General features: G+C 45.4%; 1 protein-coding gene across 1 annotated transcript; it reads left to right on the top strand.

Moving 5' to 3' along the window:
• Positions 1-4,147: 4,147 nt before the first annotated feature.
• LOC308123291 (venom phosphodiesterase CdcPDE) lies at positions 4,148-21,137 on the top strand. Its single transcript, XM_080485706.1, has 25 exons — positions 4,148-4,278; positions 5,000-5,087; positions 5,640-5,774; positions 6,208-6,333; positions 6,543-6,603; positions 6,781-6,878; positions 6,973-7,052; positions 7,395-7,514; positions 7,841-7,950; positions 8,203-8,268; positions 8,343-8,415; positions 9,079-9,187; positions 9,441-9,563; positions 10,493-10,524; positions 10,604-10,731; positions 10,821-10,890; positions 10,968-11,055; positions 12,216-12,388; positions 13,243-13,288; positions 13,376-13,530; positions 13,914-14,046; positions 14,285-14,362; positions 14,449-14,572; positions 19,104-19,260; positions 19,458-21,137. The coding sequence occupies exons 1-25, from the start codon at positions 4,234-4,236 to the stop codon at positions 19,629-19,631; spliced, it is 2,592 nt and encodes an 863-aa protein (XP_080341832.1). The 5' UTR covers positions 4,148-4,233; the 3' UTR covers positions 19,632-21,137.
• Positions 21,138-27,800: the final 6,663 nt, after the last annotated feature.

Consider the following 27,800-nt stretch of genomic DNA (forward strand, 5'->3'; position numbering starts at 1 on the left):
TTGAAAAATAAAGTAATGAGAATATTAGATCAAAATTAATACTAATACATGGCAGTTTATAACATCGTGAGTTAATTATTTATAGTTAGACCTTATTTATATACTAATGTATTTTATTGTATGATCTAACTACATTTTTTGGTTTCACAGCTGCACTAGATGAAGCTCTTGAATAGATCAAGGAGTTGGAAGCCCGGCTGGAGAAAGTGGATTTGTCTCACACGCTTTTTAGTCGCGACTGTGCTTCTGATGAGCAGATCCGGTTCTACACCAGATTCCCATCTGAGAGGGTTCGGAATCTTCTGGGAGTCCATTGCACCATCTGCATCCCGCCTCACATACTGGATCAGAGCTCAGACAGGTGGAGATGAAGCCTGAACCCAGCGCTGCCCCAGAATGCCTCGTGGGTTGGTGACATTTATTTTATTTATTTTATTTGTACACTGGCTGCATCTCTGACAAAGAAATCCCTGGGGTCAGTGGAATCCTTCCTCTGCTGGAGCCAGGAGGAGAAGTCATGGCAGATAAGAGCTCCTTGATGAAGTTGGAGCCGAAACTCACCACACCACCTTTTCATCACCTTGGTCAGTTCAGCAAGAAAGAGACCGAGGAGACCCGATCCATTGCTCGTCTGCGGATCATCGTGGAGTGAGCAATTGCCAGAGTCAATTGCCCCCACGTCTGGGACTCTCCTTTGCTGCTCGAGACATGTTCGAGAGCCATGGAAGAAGACTGAATGAGTCTGAGCTGCGCACCTCTGCCTCTTGAAGATGCCACAAACTCAAGTAGCAACCTTGGAGAAGACCGTGAACTACCTGGTCGAGCGATTCGACAACCTGGAAAATAGAGGCCGTATGAAGAATGTTCCGATCGCGGGGCTCTCTGAAGGGACTGACCCGACCCGTTTTTTCAAGCGCCAGCTCCCCGAAGTGCTACGCATTGATGCTAAAGAGGGGCGACTTAAACTGGAGAGAGCACACCGCACACTCGGCCCCGAACCCCTTGCCTCACAGAGACCAAGACCCATGCTTCTGCGCTTCCACAACTACCAGGATAAACAACGTGTGATGAATGCTTCGTGGGAGATGAGATGGGTGGAACCAGGCAGTGAAACACGCTGGTAACACGGTTATGTTTTCCCAAGACTTATCAACTGCTGTGATACGTAAGAGGAAAGCATACAACATGGTGCTGAGTACAGGCAACTTCACCCAGCTTTGCTGAAGGTAACCTTTCGTGGAACTAGTAAGGTGTTCGATAGCCCCGAGAAGGCAGAGTGCTTTGCTGATTCACTGAGACGGGGTACCCGGACCAGTGAATGAGGACTGATGACACCGGATCGATTTGCCTCTTGAGTACACATGATGTGAACTGTGTCTGAATCTGAATCACTAACTGTAAAATGACTGTTGGGACAGAGTAAATTCGTTCTCCTGGCGCCCCGGGACTGACGTGTCCTGTCTTTGTCAGGGATCCCATTCACTCGATCTCCTCCCAGACCAAGGGGAGGACAGTGTTTAGTTTGATAGTTATTTTTGGCAACGTGTACCATTCTGTACACAGTTTTGGTTCATTTTGTTCATATTGTTCATTGTGTGTTGTGGTTTGGCCCCATGTTTGACTTAATAATTCTTTGTAAACCTGTACAAATTGAAAGGTACCCAGTTATTTCATTTTCTAGTCGTTTTTTATGCCTGGTTTAAATGTCGGCAATTGGAATATTAAGGGAATACATACACCTGTAAAGCGCAAAAAGGTTTTTAAATTAGCTCAAGAAAGAGGGGGTACAAATAGCTTTACGACAGGAGACACATTTAAATGACAATGAGCATTTAAAATTGCAACAAGTAGGGTTTTGGGCAAGTGTATTTTTCATCTTTCCCAACAAGGAGCAGGGGGGTTGCTGTTCCAATCCCCAAACATATCCCATTTAAACTATTGGATTGTATAAAGGATACGTTCGGGTGCTATGTAGTCTTGGAGGGACTACTTTTCGGTAAGGAAATTGCCATCTTAAACATTTATAATCCACCAGGCCATCCCAAAAACCTTTTAACTTTTGCTTTCTCCAAAGTTATTAACATAGGTATTAGACAGACTCTAATAAGACAAGACTTTAATTGTCATCTCAATCCTATCATTGACAAATCACCTCCTGGTAAACTATCACTCTCTCCCCATGCCAAGAATAGAATAGAATGCCTTTTATTGTCACAAGTGTGTCAACGCATTTTGCGAAGACATGGATTATGGCGCAACTCCTTTGGAGCCCTCGGCCTTTCTGCTCAGTCACTAATAAGTCACTGTCGACCGTCACTGCGCCAAACAAAATTGGCAGAACAACCTGAAAAACACACCCATTCATTCATCCGCCCTGACACCTCCACAGACAGCCTTCCCAACATTCCCTGCTCATCCAATCACCATAACAACTGCAACAACATAACATTAAAAAATTATGATTAAAACACAGTTTAATAGAACAATGAACAATAATTGACACTTGGTCATTACAATATGATTTTAATATTATTTCAGAAATGCTTTAATCTTGACTGTTTCCCAGTTTTTTTATATGAATATCCTTACAAATACTGCAGTAAGAGGCCGACTTTCCACTATTTATTCCGCTATCGGTTTGGAAGTGTATCCCTGCGTCTGTGGGTAGGGGTCAGCAGCTCCCTCTGTCCCCTGCAGGCTAGAACCACACAGATAAACAATGTATGTTCACTTCATTCAGGAAATGCTCGGATATTGTTTTACCTGCTTTATTTCAAGGGATACGGAGCTTATATGCAGCAGCCTGGAACACGGTTTCTGTGTTCACAAAATGTTATTGCTCGTCAGTGTGGGCGCACACATCTTTTAGGTAACTATACAGTCATTAGTGTGGACGGGTCATATTAGTAATATTAGTTAATGCCTGATTGTTGGAAGAAAAGTAAGAGAAAAACATCACAGCATATAAGGGCTGTCTAATAGGAAAGAAAATGAGACCCAGACATGAAAGATACGTCTGATTGAAATGTATTCGTTTGAAATTCGTTATGTGGAAGATGAAAAAAAAAGGGCAAAACTGTCCCTGGAGGTGAATCAATACATTAAGTCTCGTGACCATTTGGATGTCATGGACGATTCTGGAGGAACATCTTCACGGATGTGCTTCACTTCCTACAGCATAATATTCTGAAAGACAGCACACGGCAGCAGTGACCTCAGTGTCCACTGCTTCTGTCCAGCGGACATTTTCAGCCCGGAAGTGAATAAAACTTACAGGGCAGCTGGACTTTCACTGTCAATGTGATAGAAAAGGATCTTGATCGAACTGAACTCACAGAAACTGTTCCTCGGAGTAACTTAACTCTATGTTCAAATAAGCTGGAATATTTACTTAAATAATCTAAAGATTTATTAGGTTATTATTGATCTTTTCATGCAGCTGAGCTGCAGTAGGAGAGTCTCTCACTCCGGGTTTGTTTCTTCAGTAAAGATATTTATTCTGGTTACACAAGTTTCTATCTGCAATATGACGACTCTTTATAATCATTTCTGCATCGTAACCTGTTTTTTTTAGCCAGAAAAACTTATTTAGGAGGGATTAGTTCATACTGAGTACTACTGAGGGCCGAGGTCTGAAACGCACTGCTGCTGCATGCTAATGCTGAGGCTAATGCTAAAGCTAATGCTAATGGCAGCGCAGCAACCACACAGCTGTTACCATTATTAACACGGGAACTTCACCAAGTGACTCGTTACTTTGTCTTTGCAGTGATGTAGACAGTGATTCAGTATTTTACTCAACTTTAAGTTTGACTTTTTACGGATTCCCTCCGACGTTTATCGATGTGTGAGGATTGAAGCAGCAGCGTGTGAGTTAGCATTTCTCATCATCTCCTATCAGCACCAGCAGCAGCAAATCACACTGTAATAATAATCCTGTCACTTTTAATCTGCTGCTCACAGCTCCAGCGGTGCGCCTGTTGCATGTTCTCAGTCCTCGGTCTGAGCTAATCATCAGCCACAGCTTTCATCGCCTGCCTCATCGTGCTCAGGTGTCGGAGTGGAAACATCCCGCGGCTTATCAACACTGCTTAATAAGTTACTGCTGTCACCTGGTGCAGAGGTCAATGCAGAGGAGTCCGTCTCTCTGTTTGTCACTCTGTCCGTTTGTCAGTGTTTGTGTCAGTGTGTGTGCCTTGTGTGTGTGCTGTGTGTGTGTGCTCTGACGGCATCATGCAGTGGACAAAAGAGGCCCAGAGAAACAAGAAGAAGATAATTGTGAGTATTGGCAGTTTGATTTGTGGTGTTTGGAGGTTTCTTGAGGTTTTTGGAGGTTTCTAACCCCTAACCCTGACGACGGTACAATGTTCAGGAGCTTCTTCGCACTCACATCCATTCAAATATCACAGGAAGCAGAAACAGTGGACACATGAAACGGTTTACATTAAAACAGCAAAGTGAATCAATATGTTCTTTTACTTCACTTTAATGTATACCACATGTGTCAGGAAGACGCCTTTGTGGGATGAACAGCAGGGAAGAAAATCATTAATCAATAAGTGATCAGTTGCAGTTCTTCTCACTGTGAGACATTGATCAGGAAGGCAGATAGATAGAGTCTTTATTGTCATTGGCGCAAGTTCAACGAGATAAAAAAAAATGCAATCCCATCAGTGCATAATATAAAATCAATCAGAAGTCTGATGATCAGTTTGTTTCCTGGTTGTGTTTCCATCCTGCATCAGCCTCGTTTATGATGAGTTCCTCTGTGCGTGGAGATTGTAAGAACATTAAAGCAGCATGTTAATAGCTGTGGAATCACTCTGAGATGTAATTCTGTCTCTTATCACTGCGTTCACTCATATTCTTAGAATTGTGATTGATATCAGCGTTATGGTTCATGTGGTTGCAGAGGACTTAAGGGGATCCTGCAGGTCCCTCCAGGACCACCCGGGTGGTCTACGGGTGCATGTTGTTACATCCTATGTGTGTATCACAGGTCGGCGTGGCGGCGGTGGCCATCGTGGTCTTGATCCTCGGCCTGGGACTCGGTCTGGGCCTGGAACTGCAGAAATGTCGAGACAAAGGTGCTGCCATGTGCCTTCTGAGGAGGACCTGTAAACTCTCTGTACCTCCACCTCAGACTGGATGGCAGGCTGACTGTCATGAGCTGGATGACCTCTTGCCTAACCTGTGTCATAGGCTGGACTTCATGTGACTAGAAGTCTCTGTAATAGTGTCAGTGAGTCCATACATAACATGACCCTGACCGTAACCCTGACCCTAACTATGACCTTCCAACACAATGACAGGATCGAGATCCTGGGATTGAAAGTGAAAGTGACGAGCCTGCAAGTCATAACTGGGGCTTAAAAAACCACTGCCAGTGACACTTATCTGTAAAAAGTGTGTGTGTGTGTGTGTGTGTGTGTGTGTGTGTGTGTGTGTGTGTGTGTGTGTGTGTGTGTGTGTGTGTGTGTGCGTGTGTGTGTGTGTGTGTGTGTGTGTGTGTGTTTGTGTGTGTGTGTGTGTGTGTCAAGGCCCGATTTAATAGATTTAATGAGGATTTTCTCTGCAGCCACATGTTGAATCACTTCTGTTGAAAGTGTTTCTCAGGGTTCTCGCGCTTGTGGTTGCAGTGGTTCCTCACACGTCCTGCAGGAACAAATGCTACCAGCCATATGACGATGAAGTCCCCGGGTGTCGGTGTGACTCCGGCTGTAACACCACCGGCAGCTGCTGTTTCGACTTCCACGACCTCTGCACTGTCCCCAGTAAGGCCTCGTCTCTGTTAACGTACATTTCCTTTCAGGTGGATGAATGACGAGCTGCTTATAGTCTGCGGTGGCGGCCACCACGTCAGTTCAGGCTCGGACTCCATGACAGTGTGTAGCTGCCGCAGAGCTGAGCCCAGCGACATCATGGGTGGAGGTTTGCTGGGTAATAAGGCTGATCAACAATCTCAACTATCAGTCACAGAAGAAGAAACCGTTTGCTGAAATGGACATCCTGCCGGCTGTAGATGTCTCCTGCTTCAGACCACCTGTATCTTATTACAACCAGGTGGAACAGGGAGGAACCTGGAACATGCAGGAGGCCACAGCAGGACCAAAGTCCGTCTCTGTGTCCTGTGTCGCTCACTCTTCTCCTTTTGTTGTTCTCTGTCGTCCTGTGTCATCGTCTTGCGTCGTCCTGTCTCTTCCTCAGCTCAGCAGTGGGAGTGTACGAAGCTTCGCTGTGGCGAAAAGCGACTGACGCAAAGTCGCTGTCACTGCTCCGATGACTGCAAGGCCGCAGGAGACTGCTGCACCAACTACCTGCATGTCTGCCACGGTGGGGGGGGGGGGGGCAGACAGAAATTAGCAAGATAAATCTAGACTTAATGTCTCTGGTGATTCTATTTCTGTCCCTTCCCTCAGTCGCTGTCCCTCATGTTATTGATCTCCAGCCGACATAATTTTACAAACATTTTCTTTTCTTTCATTTTAATTATATTATTGATCAAGTGAAACATTTTGAGTTTTGTGTGTTTGTATCTGCAGGAGAGAAGCAGTGGGTGGAGGATCAGTGTGAAGACCTGTCAATGCCGACCTGTCCTCCAGGGTAAAACCACAACCTGAACCAGGGACAGTTTGAGAGAGAGAGCGACTGACTGACTGACTATAGATTTTGTCTAGTTCCTTTCTACGATGTGAATATCTGTTGACTGGAGACTCAGTCAGTCAGTCAGTCTTGGTTCTTCGGTCAACTTTGCAGTTATTTGTGTTTTCCGTCCCTCAGCTTTGAGACGCAACCGCTGCTTCTGGTTTCGTTGGATGGACTTCGAGCTGAGTACCTGCAGTCGTGGAGCGGACTACTTCCTGTTCTGAATAAACTGAGTCAGTCACCTTAATGTTGACCACGTCGGATCCAAAACATGTCCACCCACAGCTAACAGCTTCAAACAGTCACATTTTATTCCTTCAATCACAGAAACATGCGGTACTTCCGCTCCGTACATCCAGGCTGCATTTCCCACCAAGACCTTCCCCAACCACTACACCATCGTCACGGTAACTGCACACACACGCACATGCCCCACCCAGAGCTAGTCCACTGCTTGCTCAGCACCAGCTCGACCCGTTGAGGTTCAGGTTACTATTCCACTAAACTCTTTTCCAAGAACATCACATCAGATCGGCCGTGCTGTCATCAACATGTCCCGCTTGTAGCATTAGCATTAGCCTGTTTCCACAGTTACCGTGATGAGCATTAATATACTTAAATAACATTTAGATTCCCCCCTATGGATTATTATTGTGTAAACAGATGGATTTTGACTGCAAACAGCTGGATTATGAGTTGTTGCTGTTTCCTGAAGCTTCTTGCTGACGTTGGTCTCATTAACCCTCCAGGGTCTGTATCCGGAGTCCAACGGGCTAATCGATAATCTCATGTACGATCCGGTTCTGGACGCCACCTTCAGTCTGTCCAGTCCGGAGAAAGACAACCCGGCCTGGTACCTGGGTCAGCCTGTGAGTCCAAACTGACTTGATTTGATATCTCTGTGTTCATCCTGCTAAAGTCGGCCAGCCCTTCCAACATCAAGCAAAGTTTCATGCAGATTTGAGCCGTCAGACATTGAGAAGTTCCAGCAGTAAAATAAAGTCTCAGAGTAATTCCTTGCATTAGTCTTTGCATCGCCTGGTTTCAAACTTCAAAAGCTAAACGATTGTTTTAAAATCAACGTTTTCATCCAGATGACATGAGATGAACCGAGACGAATGGCCATTTAGTCACCAGACTTCACGTTAAAACGAGAAACTTGAAGATTTTCAGAAAAATGATTGTTGGGTTGCAGGTCTGGCATACGGCCAGGTACCAGGGCCTGAAGTCCGGAACCTTTTTCTGGCCCGGGTCCGACGTCAAAATCAATGGCAGCTTTCCACACATCTACCGGCCGTACGACGGGTAGTTACCACTGATCAATAATGGATCAATACATTTTAATACTTCAAATACCACGTCCGCTAACTCTACCACTGATCAATAATGGATCAATACACGTTAATAGTTCCAATACCACATGTTTGCTTGGACACAAATCTCATGATCAGAGATCAATATTTACTCTGTAGTGACTGTGTGTTTGTTTGTGTGTGTGTGTTATCCTGTTAAAGATCCTCTCCATGCTGTTATTATTATTATTACTTGCTGTTGCAGTAAGGTCCCGTTTGAGGAGCGGGTGTTCACAGTGCTGAGGTGGCTGCAGCTGCCGGCAGAGGAAAGGTTTGTTCCGTCAGGATTCACATCAGGGGCTCGTGTTAGTAACTCAGCCTGGTAATCAATGTCTTGGACCGCAGACCACACTTCTACACGCTGTACCTGGAGGAGCCTGATAAGTCTGGACACAGCTTTGGACCGGTCAGCGGAGGGGTGAGTTCTGAATCTCCATGTTCCCATCACTCATTTCAGTGTTGACATCGCCCGACCAGCTCAGCTCGCAGCGACACGAACACAAAGCCGTGTTAGCACTTCCTGTTGCCACCGACAGGACAGACAGCACTTCCTGTTGCCACTGACAGGACAGACAGCACTTCCTGTTGCCACCGACAGGACAGACAGCACTTCCTGTTGCCACCGACGGAAGAGTTCATGTTGTGGTGCTTTTATGAAGCTCTGAAGTAATTCCCACTGGCCTCAGATGAATCTTAGTAATTAGAATGAGATTACTGATGAAAGAAATCACAACACAAAGTGTGGAGAGTCATGGAGCAACTGAGAAAGAGCGGTCACTTAAACTGTGATTTACTTTTGAGATTAGGAACTCAGTAACAGTCATTGGAGTTTCAGTCTCACATGTTTAGTTGTGGCTGCTTCTTGTTGTCATTAGTTAATCTGTTTCTTTAAGAAGAGCTAACATCCAGATTATAGAGCATCTCCCTCCTCCAACATCCAGATTATAGACCATCTTGTCTTGGGACTTTCTACATCAATGTATCATTTCTGTCTACGTCATTTTTATGTTTTACAGCAGATTAACAGTGAGAGAAAGATGTCTTGTGTTTCTAACTGTACACCTCCGTTCTGCTTGATCAGCTCATCGCCTCCATCCAGGGTGTGGATCAGATCATCGGGCAGCTCATGAACGGCCTCAAACAGATCGGACTACACCGCTGCGTCAACATCGTCGTGGTGGCCGATCACGGTAACCAACCTCGGACAGGGCGGAGCGGTCCAACTGCAGCCGCAGCTTCTGCTTCTGTGCTGTAACTTTTGTTTTTGTGTTCTTCCTTTGGTCTTTGAGTCGTTGCTCCGAGCCTTCTGATGTGAACATGTGAAGATGCTCCGTGAGGAGAACATTGCAGATGTTGAGGGAATCCGACAGATGCTTGTGTGTTTGACCTACAGGGAATCAGACAGATGTTGGGGCAGTCAGACAGATGTTCATTTGTCTGCAGGTATGGAGGAGATCAGCTGTGACAGGAAGGAGGCCATGCAGGAGTTCGTGGGAGACACTGGGGAATATTTTGTCATCGAGGGACCGTTTGGACGAATCCGAGCGAAGAACAAAGACTCAGTCAGTGAGTAAAATCCCAGTGTCTATTTCCAGACGTCACAGCAGATCAGAAAACAGACACATTCCGTCAGGTGTTTGTGGTGCTTCCAAGTGAAACAGCCTGAATCTCCCACTCATATCTTCCACTGAGTTGTTTTCATGAGCACAAATGAAGCTGCTCCCACAGGAGTGTCGTGTTAGGTCTGCTGAAACTCCACAAAGGAGTGTGATTGAGAAACAGCTGCCGACTACCCAGCGAGTGGAAACACACCAGCAGCTCCACAACACGTCTGAACACGCAAACAAACCATACTGATAGAATCCATCCTGATAGAATCCTGAGTGAATCCATCCTGATAGAATCCATTCATATAGAATCCATCCTGATTGAATCCTAATAGAATCCAGTCTCATAGAATCCCGATAGAATTCAGTCCGACAGAATCCTGTGGAAGCGTTGGTGCGCTCTTCCTGTTTCACATGATGGTGTGTCAGGTGTTTGGTGGATTTCTGGAGAGAAGGAAGTGAAGGTCTGGAGACTAGAGAAGTGGACTTGGGATTGAGAAGTTTGCAGGTTCCAATCCCACAGCTGTAACACGTAACCACTGTGAATCTCTGAGCGTGCCATTTAACCTCCATCAGCTCCCCGGAGTGACATAAATGAAAATGAAAATGATAAATGGACTCACTTATATAGCACCTTTTCACTGACAACAGCCCCAAAGCGCTTTACATAGCTCATCACATTCACCCATTCACACACACATTCACACACCATTGGAGGCTGCAGCCGTGCAAGGCGATTGGAGGCTGCAGCCGTGCAAGGCGCTGTCACGCCAATGTTGCAACGTGTCTTGTTGTGACATGTCTTGCTGTGACATGTTGTGTTGTCACGTGTCGTGTTGTCACGTGTCGTGTTGTGATGTGTCATGACGTGTTATCTCTTTTCCACAGTGGACTCTGCGGCGGTTGTGGCCAAAATGACCGTAAGTATTTCATGTTGCAGAAACTCCAGTAGAAAGGTAATCTGGGTTGATTGAACCATGGGAATGTTTGTTGTTTCAGTGTCAGAAGCCACAGCAGAAGATCAGACCGTACCTGAAGGCTCACCTACCCAAACGCCTCCACTTCGCCAACAGCCGCCGCATCGAGGACGTCAGTGTTCTGGTGGAGCCCAAGTGGCTGTTCGAGAGGTTTCATCACCTTCTGCTCTTTATTCACCTCAGGTCTGGATCAGGTCTGGTCCAGGTTCAGGACTGGTTTCATTCTAGTGTCCCTGCAGGAACCCAGGATCTCTGACCTTCTGCTCTGGAGGGAATCACGGCTACGATAACGATGCAGAGAGCATGCATGTGAGTAATCCCAGATTATTGTGTCTATGATCCAGCCTGACCTATAATCCAGCCTCTGTATATTCCATCTCCTAAAGGCCATGTTTCTCAGCTACGGCCCAAAGTTTCCATCCAGAACAGAAGTTGAACCTTTTTCCAACATCGAGCTTTACAACCTTTTGTGTGGTGAGAACGTCTCCTCCTTCTCTTCCTCCTCCTCCTCCTCCTCTTCCTCCTATCTATCTATCTGTGACAGGAAGTGAGTCTACCCGACAAGTGAAGCAGGATTTCCTGTTTTTACACATATCAAGTCCAAACACCACGCTGTAAAGTTTGATTGATTTTGATCAGCCGCTCTAATCAACGGTCAGGCTTTATTGATCCTGTTAAATTCTTTCAGACTGAGATCAGATTGACAATCATCCATCCAGTCAGTGACAATCCCAGAATCCTTTGCACTGTGACTTGTGTTTTCTGGAAGTCTTGCAGATGATATGTAGCCTCGACGACTTTAGTTTTCATTTCAAAGTGAAAAATGTCGTCGCCTCCATTTTTGTCAAGGCCATCACACGGTGACTTGACCGAATAAAACGCAAAACTGCAGAAAGAAATCCCACTTCCTGTTTACATGGATTGCGACTGGACTGAGACAGTCAAACCGATGTGACCGAGACATTCCAACCTTATATCTGATGTGTCCAAACTGGTGAACAGAGGAGATTCCATGAAGAGATACCATCACTGTGTCATCAGATTACTAATGGTCCATGTGAGTCTGGAGTTGCTTCCAATTACAGCTGGATGCAAAGCATTATGGGATTGAGCCACTGGCTAACATTGGTCTGATCACGTTTGAGTAAATGGAACATGGATGAGTGGAGCGTCCACCGCCGTTTTGTCAAACCGCATGTGGGAAGCATCTTGTGTGGTTGTAACACACACATGGAAAGCTTCAATGGTGGGAACCGAACCAGTGGCAGGAAGATAACAGAAGGTCGGAGGCTAAAAGATGACGGGAAGCTAACAGACAGTGGGAAGTTAACGGACGGTGGGAAGTGAACCCATAACGGGAGGCTGATGTACAGCAGGAAGCGAACAGATGGCGGAAAGGTAAGAGAAGGCGGGAGGCTAATGGACGGCGAGAAGGTAACGCGCTGCGAGAATCGAGCAGAGGGCCTGACGCTGATGAACGGCGGGACGCTGAACTGATGGGGTCATAAGCCATCTCACCGCCTGCTTCCCCCCACCACCACCAGCCCACCCCCCAGCGTGTAAAGTAGATTAGAGGGTTTATTTTTAATGGTATCAGTCTGCTATTGGTTACTTACAGACCATGTGTGCGCCAGACGTTTTGCAGATCTCCCCTGCCGACAACAACGGGACACACGGCAGCTTGAATCACATCCTGAGGAAGCCTCACTTCAGCCCAACGCCCCCTGCTGAGCAGAGCCCGCCGGTGCAGTGTCCACTGCTCAGCCTGGATCCTGCAGATGACTTGGGATGTTCCTGCAACACCCTGGTAGGTGGATCCCTTCTGCGTCCTGCACCACCATGAATGTAGAAGTCAAAAAATAGGTGGATGAACAATAAAAAACTGAGTTTCAGAAGATTAGTTTTGTAAATGAACTGAGAAAATGTTTTGACAGGACAGTTTTTGGTGTGGTGGCTTTTGCAGTGGGCTGACCCTTCTGGGCCGCCATACTAACAAGGAGTCCTGTTAAAAAAAAAAAAGTTTCGATTTCTACAGTATTGAAGTGTTACATTCTTTGCCCATTACATGCTGTGATGACGTTGCTGTGATGGTGTTTTGAGATTTTGAACACGAGCCTCCGACAGTCGTCTGGATCTGAACACAGTCCTCTGCCGTACCTGGATCTGGATATGAACATAGTCCATGCTGTCTAAAACAAATCTTTCTGGAAATGCTCCGACTACGTCTCCATGGAAACACTCCGACTCTGTCTCCATGGAAATGGAGGAAACTCTTTGTCCTGGTCCTGGAGGTCCTCCATCCTGCAGATTTCAATGTGTCCTCACTTCAACACAGCTGATAGCAATGATTGGCATGTTGTCTGACCTTCTGCAGAGCTTCATCATGATACAGTCATTACACTCAGGGGTGTTGGAGCAGGAAACATTCAAAATATGCAGGACTGCAGCCCTCCAGGAACAGGACCAGGGCCAGATCCATCACCCTTGCTCTGTGTGTGTGTGTGTGTGTGTGTGTGTGTGTGTGTGTGTGTGTGTGTGTGTGTGTGTGTGTGTGTGTGTGTGTGTGTGTGTGTGTGTGTGTGTGTGTGTGTGTGTGTGTGTGTGTGTGTGTGCATTGTAATGTTGACACTGAAGCAAATGTGGCTGTTTCTCCTTCTGCAGCCGGGAAGCTGGATCAACGGCCGCCTGAATCTGACAGCAGAGGAAGGTGAGCAGATCTTCTCTGGTTGAGTTTTGAGTTTCCTGTGTTTTTTCCTGCTGAGTCGTCTGACTGAAAATGTTTGTGTTGTTGAAGCATCTGCAGCGGAGAAGAGACACGCGCCGCTGGGTCGACCCCAGATGCTGCAGCCAAACATGAGCTACTGTGTCCTGTACCAGCAGGGCTTCGTCAGCGGCTACAGCCACGACACCATGATGCCGCTGTGGAGCTCCTTTACTGTGGACTCGCCGGTATGACACACCCCCTGTTCACCGCGGACTCGTCGGTACGGCAAACTAACCCACTAGCAGCTAACGGCTAAGTTATTTTAAGAGAATCAGCTGACATTACAGAGATAGCTTGTGATGCTAACAGGTTAACAATGGTAATACCACTTTGAACCACCGGGTTTAGCAGTGAGTCGCTGCGCTGTGCAGTCCGTCCAAATCCAGCAGGAGAAACAGCTCAGACACTTTATACGTATTAACTTAACTAAAGAGTCCCAGTGACGGGACTCCGGCCCCTGCAGGTCAACACAGGTACTACTGGACTCGCATGTTTTCTTTAAAGAACAGAAACAGGAAGCTGCTTCTTCTACGTTTCAACCCAAATCCTTTGTGTCTAACCATCGCAGAGTGACCTGGACCCGCTGCAGCCGGCAACATCTGACTGTTTGAGGCCTGATGTACGAATTCCTGCGACCAAGAGTCCAAGATGTGATGACTACGACAGTGCTAGGACGGTCCCCGCCTTCCTGTACCCCCCCAGTAAGAACTACACATGGGAACACACTCACACACACACACACACACACACACACACACACACACACACACACACACACACACACACACACACACACACACACACACACACACACACACACACATACATACCAAGTTTAACCACCGTGTGTGTGTGTGTGTGTGTGTGTGTGTGTGTGTGTGTGTGTGTGTGTGTGTGTGTGTGTGTGTGTGTGTGTGTGTGTGTGTGTGTGTGTTGCAGATCTCAACTCAACACCTGAGCAGCAGTTTGACGCCTTACTGATGAGCAACGTGGTGCCGATGTTCCCCGAGTTCAAAAGTAAGAACTTCACCAGCAATAACATGTTATTTGATTATCAGATCAGAGATGATAAATAACAAACTATTTATTGATTATTTTCTCAGAGATCTGGGACTTTTTCCACAAAACATTGCTGAAGAAATATGCATCTGTTTACAACGGCGTTACCGTGGTGACAGGCCCCGTCTTCGACCGAGACTACGATGGCCAAGTTGACCAGAACCAAGAGTGAGAACCACATGAACCACCAAAACCAATAGCACCACGACAACCACATAGAACCACCAGAAACACATAGAATCAACAGAACCAGCAGAACCAACAAAACCACTAGAACCACCAGAACCACATAGAACCAAGGTGATCTCACAGGGGGCTTTTCCGCCAGAAAGAACCAGGTTCTAGTTCGGAACCAAGGCCAGACTTAGCACTAGTTGATTGTCTTTCCACCGCCAAAGCCCCGGCCGATCAGGGGCTAAACAGGTGCTAAGCTGGCCCCGCATTGTTTCTGGGCCAGAGCGGTGCCAGAGCGGGGTCTGACACATCACCAGCTGGGGGCGGAGTTATCGTTACCTACGAGGCGGAAGAGACGCTGAACAGGCTTTCTGAAATCTCCAGCGAACACGGAGCCCCGGAGAGGTTATAGAGAAAATAAATAACGCGTGTGAACGAGGTAATAAGTCGTTCCCTCAAGTTAACAATACGAGGGAACGAGATCATTTAATCCTCGATCGCAGAGCCGTGGTTCTCCAGAGTGCTGCCTTGCTCCTGTGCTGTCAGTCAGCTACGTCAGATATATAATTTAGAAGCAGTTTTCCATTGTCGTTCTTTTCACACTTTTCATGGTGACATCATTGTAACTAACTTCACTTCCAGGTCTTGTATCACGTTATGACGGCAGGCTGAGGTCTGCATGAGGCTGCGTCGCTCTACGAGACGCTCCAATATTATTTTCTACCCACAGAACTTCTTTATAATGAAGCGTCACTTTTGGTTAATCTGCAACTACTAAACAAACTACAAACTACTGTAAATGAAAGCTTGGATTATTTTAACCATAAAATGAGCCTTTTAGTGGCTTCATGTGAAAGAGAACTTTAATCCATTCCTCCATGTTGAAGCTTTTGATTCAGACTCGTCTAGAAATAAAGTGAAAGGAGCAGAAATCCACCATGTAAGGCCCAAATGTTGAAAAATAAGCCCCGAGCTCATTCACGTGTTATTTATTTATGTCCTATGGCCACTCCGGGGCTCCGGACTAAAGCAAGACGGACGTGAAAAAACAACAATGGAGCAACAAGGAGACGCTTGTCTTCTGGCTCTTTGGTCTGCATCCGAGGTTCAGGTCAGACCCGATGGAGCGATCCGGACTAAACCGATGAATATAGTCCGTCTCCTCGTTCCTCTATGCTCACTACATCGGTGAAATCAGTGACGTATGAGGTTTTAGCAATGACGTGGCTCTACTGGCTCCGTTAACGGTGGAAAAAGAACCAGTTCTTTGGTGGTGCTCATTTAAGAACCGGCTCTGGCACCGGCCCTTAACTAGCACCTGGTTCTTGTTGGTGGAAAAGTCCTAACAGAGATTAACGGCGTGTTTACACATAACGATGACAAGTCAGGAAAGGTACAAATCTCAATTCCTGGCCGCGGATGACGATTTTGACCTGAATTATATGATTCAGGACAGAGGCGTCACACACCGTCACTGACAGTCGAGACCTTTCATCATGCATTACAAGTAATGACACGAAACGGCGGCGGACATCATGTGTCATTATGCACAGTCACCAATATTGTTCCGAGGTGTTGCTAATGCTCATGGCTGCGTGCTCTTGTGCCCCATTGCAACTTTCTCAAACCAATCCGTCTGGTAAGTGGTGAATCGGAATAATTCGGTGTATACAGTGGCGGCAGGGGCCTTGTCTGCTCTGTGGGGTTGGGGTGGTGGTGGAGGGTGGGGGCTGGCTCCCGGGGTCGCGACAGGCTTCCCCGCCCGGTCTGGGTGGGTGTCCCGGCCCAGGGGGCTCTGTGCTCCGTCCGGCCTCGGCCTAGCGGCTTGAGCCGGGGCCCGGGGCCCCTGCGTTCCTTCTTCTTCTGTTGCAAGCTCCTCCTGGCTGGGTGTGGTCTCGTCTGCGTTCTCCCTCTAGTGCTTCCTGGGCTGGGGGTGTGACTCTGGGGCCTTCCTGGGTCTAAGGTAGGGCTTTTCCACCAAAAAGAACCAGGTTCTAGTTCAGGGCCGGTGCCAGAGGCACCGCCAAAGAACCGGTTCTTTTTCCACCGTTAACGGAGCCAAGTCAGAGCCACGTCATTGCGTCACTCCAAAACGTGATACGTCACTGATTTCACCAATTTCGCACTGACAGCGCTCATCCAGGTACCAGGAGACGGACTGTATTCATCGGTTTAGTCCGGGTCGCTCCATCTAGTTTGGCCTGAACCTCTGATGCACCAAAGAGCCAGAAAACTTTATGTCTCTTCGTATCTCTATTGGTGTTTTTTCACATCCGTCTTGCTTTAGTCCGCTGTATGAGTTTGGGGCTTATTTTTCAACATCTTTTATTTTTCTTCATATTTTTCTGCTCCTTTCACTTTATTTCTGGGTGTGTCTGAATCAAATGCTTCAACATCGGAGAAGAATGGAGGTGTCGAATGATAGAACGAAGCTGTTTCCAATGGCAACCTACGTAAACACGCTTATTAAAATTCTCTTTCACATGAAGCCGTTAAAAGGCTCATTTTATACCTATAAACTCCAGCTTTCATTTACAGTCGGATGTAGTTTGTTTTTTAGTTGCTGATGAACCAAAAGTATTTATTATAAAGAAGTTATGTGGGTTAGAAAATAATATTGGAGCGTCTCGTAGCGGAGCGGAGCGCCCCCTGCAGCCGCAAACTGCATTGCTCAGCGGCTGCAGCTCCTCAGCCGGCGGTCAGAACGTGAAACAAGATCTGGACGTGATGTTAGTTATAATAATGTCACCATGAAAAGTGTGAAAAATAAATGACAATGGAAAACTGCTTCTAAATTATAGCCGACGTAGCTGACTGACAGGAGGAGCTCTGCAGCACTCTCGAGAGCCGCCCCCCGCAAACGCGGGTTAAATAATCCCGTTCTCTCGTATCATTAACTTCATGCAGCGACTTATTATATCATTCCCATGTGTATTTTTTATTTATTTCTCTATAACCACTCTGGGGCTCCGTGTTCGCTGTAGTTTTCAGAAAGCCGTTTCAGCCTCGCTTCAGCCTTGTAGGTAGCGATAACTCCAGTGATAACTCCGCCCCCACCTGGTGACGCGTCGGGCTCCAGTCCAGCTCCTCTTTGGCCCAGCAATGAAGTGGGGCCAGCGTAGCACCAGTTTAGCCCCTGTTTGGCCGGGGCTTTCGTAGTGGAAAGACAAAGAACTGGTGCTCAGGCTGGCCCTGGCTCCGAACCAGCAACTGGTTCTTTCCGGTGGAAAAGCCCCAGGGATGCCTGGGTGACGGTGTCTGGGCCATGAGTAGTCTGTGTGTGTGTGAGCAGCCTGGGGCGATGAGGATAGCTGCCCTTAGGAGGCGGGGCTTAGTAGTGATCACACCAATTACTGATTAGCACCAGAGTGACTGACATAAAATCAAACTAAACAGCATCATTTCATGTCCGAGACTTGGGGCGCTTTTTAAATCGTCCCGAGTTCCGTGATTGGCTCAATGTCCATTCTGGTTTGTTCTCTTGTGTTTCTACGAGATGTTGAGATGAAGACAACATGCAGTGAGTCTCTGATTATTAACTGTCACGTCTCTTCTAATTTACTGGTTTGAAAGAAGAAATTTGGCTGAAAAGCTGCAGGTCAGGTTCAACATTCTCCATCATAGTTATTTTTAAATCCACACAAACGGAAATGTGTTGAGAATTTTGCAAAGGTGTCTCGGTTTGTTAATGTTTATAAATGTATAGATATGATCATATTTATTAGTTACTGAAAATCTAAGAGCTTAAAGAAAGCAGTTTATTTTGCACGTTTCTTGAGGATGACGATGGATTCATGTGTTGTTTGAAAATAAACCTGATAAACCTTTTGTTTTCCCTGAACTCAGACTAACTGTCATTTCAAGTAAATCAGCGACAAAACACATACATTTTCTAAAAGGGAATAATGAAGCTTCTGCTTGTATTTGTTTATAAGTATGTTAATAAAACAGTCTTAATAAGTTCTCTCTAGTCACTGGCTGTTTCAAAGAACTGTAATGTTTCATCACTCAGTCCTCTCTCAATCTAAAAAAGGCAAGATTGTTGTAAACACACTGTATTTAAATTAAGTTAACATTGGCTGAAATTGAATAATAATGAAGAGCCCCAACTAAGAAATTTATCACCAGCTGGTTAATAGGATATATAGCATGAAAAATTGTATTGTCTGTTGTCCACTCCCCCACCCCTCCATATCTCCTCTCTCTTTCCTCTCTCTCTTTGAGCGTTCCCCCCCGGTCGTGTATGGCAGCCACGCCAGCTTCCAATAAAGGCAGCAACAGGAGGATATTCCAAGTCTCTTCCTGTTAGAGAGCAAAAATTATTGTGAGACTGAAAGACTCTCAGTCACATAAGGTTTCACTAAGCTGCCAAACAGGACAAGGGAATAAAAATAAATAAATAAAAAAAGAACCACCAGAGCTACATAGAACCAACAAAACCTCCAGAACCACTGTGACTCTCACACTGTGTGTGTGTGTGTGTGTGTGTGCGTGTGTGCGTGTGTGCGTGTGTGCGTGTGTGTAGGTTGGCTCCAGGTACCAACATCTCCATTCCCACTCATTACTTTGTGGTGTTGACGAGCTGCCGGGATTCGAACCAACCACCCAGCGGCTGTGAGGGAGAACTGCAGACCGTCTGCTTCCTTCTGCCACACAGAGACACAAACACAGAGAGCTGCATGGTAACACACACACACACACACACACACACACACACACACACACACACACACACACACACACACACACACACACACACACACACACACACACACACACACACACACACACACACACACGCACACACAAATGTCTGTTCAGATCGTCACTCAGATCATCAGCTGTCTCCAGATCAGTGGGTGTGGTCTTTTGCCTCCAGAGCTCTGCGGAGGAATCTGAATGGGTGGAGGACCTGATGTGGTTCCACCAAGCACGAGTCAGAGATGTGGAGTGGATCACCGGACTGGACTTCTACCAGGACAGCAGCCGGCCAATCGCAGAGCTGCTGAGGGTGAAGGCCCGCCCCACTGCTGCCGTCCACAGGAAGCAATAGAACCTGGATTTTGTCACTAACAACTTGTCTTTATGTTTTTACTCTTCGTTAATCTCTTCACACTGATATTTTGTCCTTATATTCTATAAACTGTACCTCAGGAACTGATTCAGATAAAACACCAGATTAAGTCACATTTAAACCTTGAAGACCAATATTATTATTGGTTTCTCTGGATTTACCTTTATATATGAGGGAAAACTGAATATAGATTGTATATTCAATATATTTGTACATATTCTTTCTGTATCTCACACAAACAATTGTAACACTAAAGTGAAGAAATGTTGCTGTTCAGTGCGTTATTGATTGCTGAACAGCATTGTTATTATATTCAACAGTATTGGAGGCAGCAAAGCATCACAAGTGATTCTAGATACACAACAAACGTTTACGGCAGCACAACACGCCACGGCGAGGTGAGGTCTGTAACGTCCAACTTTCATTCTGACCATGTACAATCAACTTTTTAGTATATTTTAGGCCAAAATGCTTCAAATACTTTTCTTTTTGTGCGGAAATCTGAAACCAAATCATTGATTTTGTAAAGAAATATGACTTACACTCTTCAGTAAGTGTTCAGTCTAGTCTTTGAGGTGAAACTTGAGGATTAAGCTAAAATGAACTCTGACCTTTCCATGTGACCTTCATGTGACCTTCATGTAACCTTCATGTGACCTTCATGTGACCTTCTCTAAACTGCTCAATGATTCAGGACTTTTTGAAACTTGTTGATCTCCAACAAGGAGTTCAACGGAAACATTCAAACAGCAGATTGAGCCATTCATGGATCAATAAATGTCCTGATCATGTCCTGATCGTTTATCATTCGTTCTTTGATATTAAACCAAAAATTAAAAAAAACAAGAAAAACAGTCCTCCTCAGTTTTTGTTTCTAAAAGAACAACAAAAAAATGGATAATGACCCATTTTCTGATTTCCTACTTTTTGGCTCGAATGAAAAATGGAAAAATGAATTGTATTTCATTGGAGGTGCGTTTCCTCACCTGGAAAAGGCCTGGAGTCACCTTCATTACCTGTCCTGGAAATAACCTGTAGCGGGTCCGTGATCTATACCTGGCTCGGAGGTGACCTGCAGTCACCTTCACCTGACCAGGATGTGAGCTGTCGCGGGTCCAATAGTCCTTAACCCCCGAAAATGTTTAAGTGGCGGCCTTGATAAGGGCCGTTCAAATTCTCTATAAGCTAAGGAAAGGAGGCTCAATGCTTCCTTTATAACCTCCTTTGGCCGAGGAAACTCTGATGCATCCTTTAACAAAGAAGACGAGATAATTCTGCCCCACAATTCCTTGCGGCGACAACATTTAAAGGGACCCGCTCAACCGAGCGTTCAGGGAAACTCCATGACTGTAAAGGGACGCAGATCTAGTAAAGTTACCAATGCAATGATATACCTTGACCAACTTTAAATGATCTAAAACCTATATGCCATCTATGAATGGTATGCGGATGTTAAACGAACACAGTAAAGTAAAGTTTTGGTGCACCCTGTTCTCAGTTTGTCATTTATTCACCTGCCAGCAGTTTCACTTTTACTCCCCGTAGCCTGAAGCCTCTTTTCCTTTGATTTCAATTAAAACCTTGTGATATTTGTGAGTATATCAGCGATTAGGGGCACAGGGGAAAGTGGTATAAATGTCCATTATTGGAAATTTTTTGTTTTTTCACCACAGCAGTCGTCACTAACCTTCGCCATCGTCGGATTATTATCACGTCACCTAGTGGAAGTGCAGTCGCATATTCAAAACAGCGTGATTGCCTTCCCCTAACTTCTTTAACCACGTGACGTCATCCACAGGGTTGAGGAAAAGTGAATACGAAAGGAGATAGGAGGAACTATTAGGAAGCACCCTTGACCTTTTCCTGGCCAGGAAGTGACTTGCAGTCACCTTCACTTTTGCCTGACCCAGATGTGGCCTGTAGCGGGGCCTTGACCTTTACCTGACCCAGGAGTGACCTGAAGTAGGGCCTTGACCTTTACCTGACCCAGGAGTGACCTGAAGTAGGGCCTTGACCTTTACCTGACCCAGAAGTGACCTGAAGTAGGGCCTTGACCTTTACCTGACCCAGGAGTGACCTGAAGTAGGGCCTTGACCTTTACCTGACCCAGAAGTGACCTGAAGTAGGGCCTTGACCTTTACCTGACCCAGAAGTGACTTGTAGAAGACTGCTGACATACATTCTTATTTGCACAGATTTTCGAATAAACAATAGACTTTACATACTTTATTATATTAATCTTACCTTATATATTCTGCTTTTTATCCTGTTTTTAAATCCCCTGAACTTACCACAACCACTGTGTTACTATAGTGAGAGAGTTTATTGAGAACATATATACACTGTCTGCAAACTGTTTTGCACAGGAAGTAGGCTGTGCTTGGTTGTTTCAGAAACCAGCACAATATCTGTTCGAAGGGTGGTCTCAGCAATGGCTTCAGGGAATTTCAGTGGAGTTTCCAGGTCCACCTTCATCTGCCAACCGTGAGCCATCCCAAGGAGGTCTGTCTGGGCTCTTGGGCTTTGGAGGTTGTCACACTCTCACTAATATGATTTCTCGTCTTGATGGTAGATGACACCTTGACCTAACAGAAAAGGTTGGACGGGCTGGGCAGCACATCATACACGTACTGTATAAGGAATTTGGTGTGGAAAGGATCTCAGCTCTGGCCATGTGACCTTGCCTGTTCCCATTTAGTACATGCCCCCTGCTGCCGCATGCCCCCCATCTGAATTGCATGAAGCTACTCGACTCCGTCTATCTTCCTTCTGGACCAAGTCCCTTCTCTCTTTTCCCCTCGCCGTGCAGTAGTCGGCAGTTGGTACGCTGCCCAGTCCAGCTCGGCCTACAGCCACAGATCCCACCGGCGCTCTATGGCATAGACAGGATTAAGCCTGGTCCACTGCATCCAGTGCCCTCGACTTCCTTCCGGTCCTCACCTCAATGCCTGCTTTAGGATCCTTGGACTTCCTGTTTTGCAGCGCTTCCCTTCTTCTGGCAACCTTGAACTCCTTGCTGATGTTGTTGAAGGAGAGGGTCAGTGCTCAGCTGCTTCTCGGCAGTCCCAGCCAACTATGGAGGAGGCAGCTTATCCTCCTCTCAAACCCCTCAACTGTAGACAGTGGGAATTCATACACCAACAATGGCTATAGCATCCTGGGTGGGCTTTGAACTTCCCAGGTAGTCCGGATCTGTCTACAGACTTCAGCCAACTCTACAATTCCTGGTTGGTTGACTTTATGGAGGCAGTATCCTTCAGGGAGCAGTTGAAGGTTTTCCCAAGATTCTTTATAGGCTTTTCAGGCATGGATGGGATCTGCATAACGTCAACAGAGAAGCAGAACCGGTTGGTAACCTTCCCTCTCTTCAGTACTAGAGACCAAAATTTCGCCAGTTTGATGGACATATGAGCCCAAATGATTAGTCTCTCTAAGCTTTGCAGAATCCATCTGCTTCCTGGGACTGATGTGGTTGCAAGTCACCCATTAAAACCCTGATGGGGGTCTGCCTGATTTCAGACTTGGTCACTGGGCCTCTGCACTCCACCTCAGCTGAGGTAGGCTGTTATTCCATTACGTTGAACGCTTTGAACGAGTGCACAGTGACTTTCTGAGGTTCCTGGCCTCTATTGAGAAACTGGAAGCGTGCAAGATTACAAACGTGAGGTTAACGTTCGAAGATCAATCCTGAGATAGGCTTTCTGTTAATAAAGCGCTAACGGTAAAGACCTAACTGGTGAGCCATTTGCTGTTGGTGAGGGAGGTCTGAGTTTTGTTCCCGGCCTCTGTTGACAGATCGCAAATGTGCAAGATTCCAAAAGTGACATTAACATTCGAGTAGAAGTCCTGAAAGAAAAAGTTTGTGTCTGTTAATCAAGCTCTAACTGGTAAGAACAAACGCTTCTGTTTGCACTGGGCGGCAGAAGATGGCGCCAATATGTACAGAGAGTGAGAACGCTGTAAAGGGGGAGATGGGACTGCTGCTGTATATCAAAAGTCTCCACGCCCGAATCAGTGGGGCACTTCCTAGCTCATTGGCGCCTTGAAATTAAATGAAGGATCTCCATGGTCCCAAAGTAGACTGTATGGTCAGTGGTTATGGGAAACACTAAAAAATAAATACTTAAAGATCCGGAGATTAAGATTCTTTATTACTTGTTTTAATGTATTTCTTTCATTTCTTTTAAAGCTTTGATGTATTTATTTTATTAAAATATTCATTTTATTTCTTTGTAAAGCACTGTGAATTGCCTTATGTTTGAATGGTGCTCTATGAATAAATGTACCTTGCCTTGCCTTGCAGTGGGGTCTTGACCTATAAATGACCAGTAATAATAATGCATTGGTTTTATATAGTGCTTTTCAGTACACTCAAAGACTCTTTACTTTGCATTATTCATTCACTCCACGGTGGTAAACTACGTATGTAGTCACAACTGCCCTGGGGCAGGCTGACGGAGGCGAGGCTGCCATTTTGCGCCATCGGCCCCTCTGACCACCACCAACCACTCACTCTCACACTGCATACACACAGGCAGTTCAGCATTCAGTGTCCTGCCCAAGGACACTTTGGCATGTAGGTAGGCAGAGATGGGACTCGAACCTGCAACCTTCCGATTGGGAGACGACCACTCTACCAACCTGCCGTCACCTCTACCTGACCTGAAAGTGACCAGCAGTCACCTTCACCTGACCAGGAAAGGACCTGTAGTAGTGGGGCCTTGACCTTTACCTGACCCAGAAATGACCTGTAGTAGTGGGGCCTTGACCTTTACCTGACCCAGAAGTGAACTGTACTGGGGCCTTGACCTTTACCTGACCCAGAAGTGACCTGTAGTAGTGAGGCCTTGACCTTGACCTGACCCAGAAGTGAACTGTAGTGGGGCCTTGACCTTTACCTGACCCAGAAGTGACCTGTAGTAGTGAGGCCTTGACCTTGACCTGACCCAGAAGTGAACTGTAGTGGGGCCTTGACCTTGACCTGACCCAGAAGTGACCTGTAGTAGTGAGGCCTTGACCTTTACCTGACCCAGAAGTGAACTGTAGTAGTGGGGCCTTGACCTTTACCTGACACACAACATCTGCTGTGGGAAGAAAAATAGACATTTGTACTTCTCAGTGTAAGAAGGCGCGTGAAGCCAGAAGACACTGAACAAAGATCAGTTATTTAACATTTCATTTATTGCTTATTTAAAACTATATCACCACTTAGCACACTGCTAAAATACTAGCTGTATCTTCCTTTCTTAGAATTTCCTTGAAAGCGATCTAAGTCAGAGAATCCGAGTGTATCTCTGGGGCTGGGCTGCAGGATGCTGTTACTTCCAGTAATGTCCAAGAAGCCATTAGCAGTGAGAAGCTGTTCGTGTCTATATCTGGAATTCCATTAAATGTCTCAACTGTGAGTCTGGAAAATATCCAGAGAAGTTCCTGGGAATCACTTAGACATTTCAGAGAAACACGCAGACAGTCCTTGGTATCAGGTTACAAAATTTGGACTAGAGGGAGATACAGAAGATTAAATAACTCAGATTAGAGGAAATCATATCAGATTAAATAACTCAGATAAAAGGTGTTGTCAATGAGATTACATAAATAAGATTAGAGGGAGGTACATCAGATTACATTACTCTGATTAGAGGCAGTTACATCAGATTACATAATTTGGAATAAAGTGGGTTACTGTCCATCAGAGTACATAACTCGGAATAGAGGGAGTCACATCAGATTATATAACTTGGATTAAAGGGTGTTACTGTCCATCACATTACATAAATTAGATTCTAGGGAGTTATATCAGATTACATACCTCAGATTAGAGGGAGATGCTGTCCATGAGATTACATAAATCAGATTAGAGGGAGGTACATCAGATTACATAACTCGGAATAGAGGGAGTTACATCAGATATCTTAATTCCGAACAGAGGAGATTACTGTCCATCAGATTACCTAACTCAGATTAGAGGGAGTTACATCAGATTACATAAACAGTTTTATGAACATTACTTCTTTCACTCATGTCTAAACATTTAGAGATCCAGATTCTGTTTTTTTTATAGGGATAATATACAGAGAAAGGTGAGAACAGTCATGGATTATTGCGAATCAATCTTCCTTTAATAAAATCTAATCTATACAGTGGAATTGCTGGCTATTTTAAGAGCTTTAAGTGGGTAGCTGAAACTCAACAACTTAATGTTCTGATATGCCCAGATTCTGTATTTATCCTTCAAAGCCTTAAGTCTTTTAACTTTTTAACAAGACAAGATATTCTGTTTGAAGTTTTGTTATCATATTCAGGACTTGTTCAACGTGGAGTGCACATTACCTTTATGCAGGTCTGGTGGGGAATGAGGCAGCAGATAAAGTGGCTAAACAAACTTTGGTGAGAAATACTCTTGATGTTAAGCTCAAATATGGATTAAGAACATGGAGGAGTGGCAGGACAGATGGAGAACAGATATTCAAGGAAGGTTTTTATTTAAACTAATGAACACTGTTCAATCACCAGGTCCTAAATTAGGGAAGTCTAGTAAAGAACAAACAGTCTGTAATAGAATTATGTTGGGGCACACAAATTTAAACAGCACACTGCATTTAATAAGGAAACACGAGACAGGGCGGTGTGAACAATGTCGTACTGAAGAGACAGTGGTACATGTTTTATTAAATTGTCCAAGTATAATGAAGAAAGGACAGTTCTGGAAGCTGAAGTGAGAAAGGAAGGAGTTCACCAATTTACAAGTAACAGTGTTGTCCACTGTCCAAAACCTCTAATCATATTCCTCGTACCAACGGGGTTAATAAATAGGATTTAGTTATTACTCTCTGATCACACTCCGGAACAATAGGGGGCGGTAATGCTCCATTTAATGGTTGCCAACCACCGATAAAATACAAAGAAGAAGAAGAAGATTCTGGGTACGTCTGAATTGTTCCTCCTAACTCCTTATCGACTTTTCCTTCACCCTGGAAGTGTTTGGTGTGGCGGCCATGATAAGGACTGTCTGAATTCTCAATAAGCAAAGGAAAGGAGGCTCGTTGCTTTCTTTAGAACCTCCTTTAGCCTAGGAACCACTGATGCTTCCTTTAGAACCTCCTTTAGCCTAGGAACCACTGATGCTTCCTTTAGAACCTCCTTTAGCGTAGGAACCACTGATGCTTCCTTTAGAACCTCCCGTAGCTTAGGAACCACTGATGTTTCATATAGAACCTCCTTTAGCCTAGGAACCACTGATGCTTCCTTTAGAACCTCCTTTAGCCTAGGAACCACTGATGCTTCCTTTAGAACCTCCTTTAGCGTAGGAACCACTGATGCTTCCTTTAGAACCTCCCGTAGCTTAGGAACCACTGATGCTTCCTTTAGAACCTCCTTTAGCGTAGGAACCACTGATGCTTCCTTTAGAACCTCCCGTAGCTTAGGAACCACTGATGTTTCATATAGAACCTCCTTTAGCCTAGGAACCACTGATGCTTCCTTTAGAACCTCCTTTAGCCTAGGAACCACTGATGCTTCCTTTAGAACCTCCTTTAGCGTAGGAACCACTGATGCTTCCTTTAGAACCTCCCGTAGCTTAGGAACCACTGATGTTTCATATAGAACCTCCTTTAGCCTAGGAACCACTGATGCTTCCTTTAGAACCTCCTTTAGCCTAGGAACCACTGATGCTTCCTTTAGCAAAGGAGAGCAGCTCATGTTCCCCCACAGTTCCTTGCGGCGATGACATTTAACGGGACCCACTCATACAAGTGTTCAGGGAAACTCAAGATGTCGGAAAAAGGAGCAGATCATGTAAGTTACCAAAACAATAATCTGCCTAGAACAATAAAGGAAGAAACAGGTGTTATGAGTTATCCACGCCTTAGCTTGCATACCAGCAGTGACGTGCAGTCATTTCCATGATGGCAGGTGAGGCAGTGCCTCACCTGCCATCATGGAAAGAAAAAAAATGTAAAAAGAAAAAAAATTAATTAAATTGTTATATGTATCCAGTGATTATACTATAAAGTTATTTTCCATTTAACTTCACCAGTTTTAGATTATTTTTTATTCAAAATCGCTGAATTTTCACATTTACCGTTCAAATACTGAGAAGAGACTTGTCGTGAGGCGGCAGCCAGCTGAGCCTCACCATGGATTGCGCAA

Source organism: Lipophrys pholis, assembly GCF_963383615.2.
Source record: "Lipophrys pholis genome assembly, chromosome: 17".
NCBI lineage: Eukaryota > Metazoa > Chordata > Actinopteri > Blenniiformes > Blenniidae > Lipophrys > Lipophrys pholis.

Coding starts and splice junctions, on each gene's coding strand:
- LOC308123291 (XM_080485706.1), top strand. CDS start 4,234: ATGCAGTGGACAAAAGAGGCCCAGAGAAACAAGAAGAAGATAATT. Junction 5,775..6,207: donor CGACCTCTGCACTGTCCCCA/GTAAGGCCTCGT, acceptor TCTCTTCCTCAG/CTCAGCAGTGGGAGTGTACG. Junction 7,515..7,840: donor CCTGGTACCTGGGTCAGCCT/GTGAGTCCAAAC, acceptor GTTGGGTTGCAG/GTCTGGCATACGGCCAGGTA.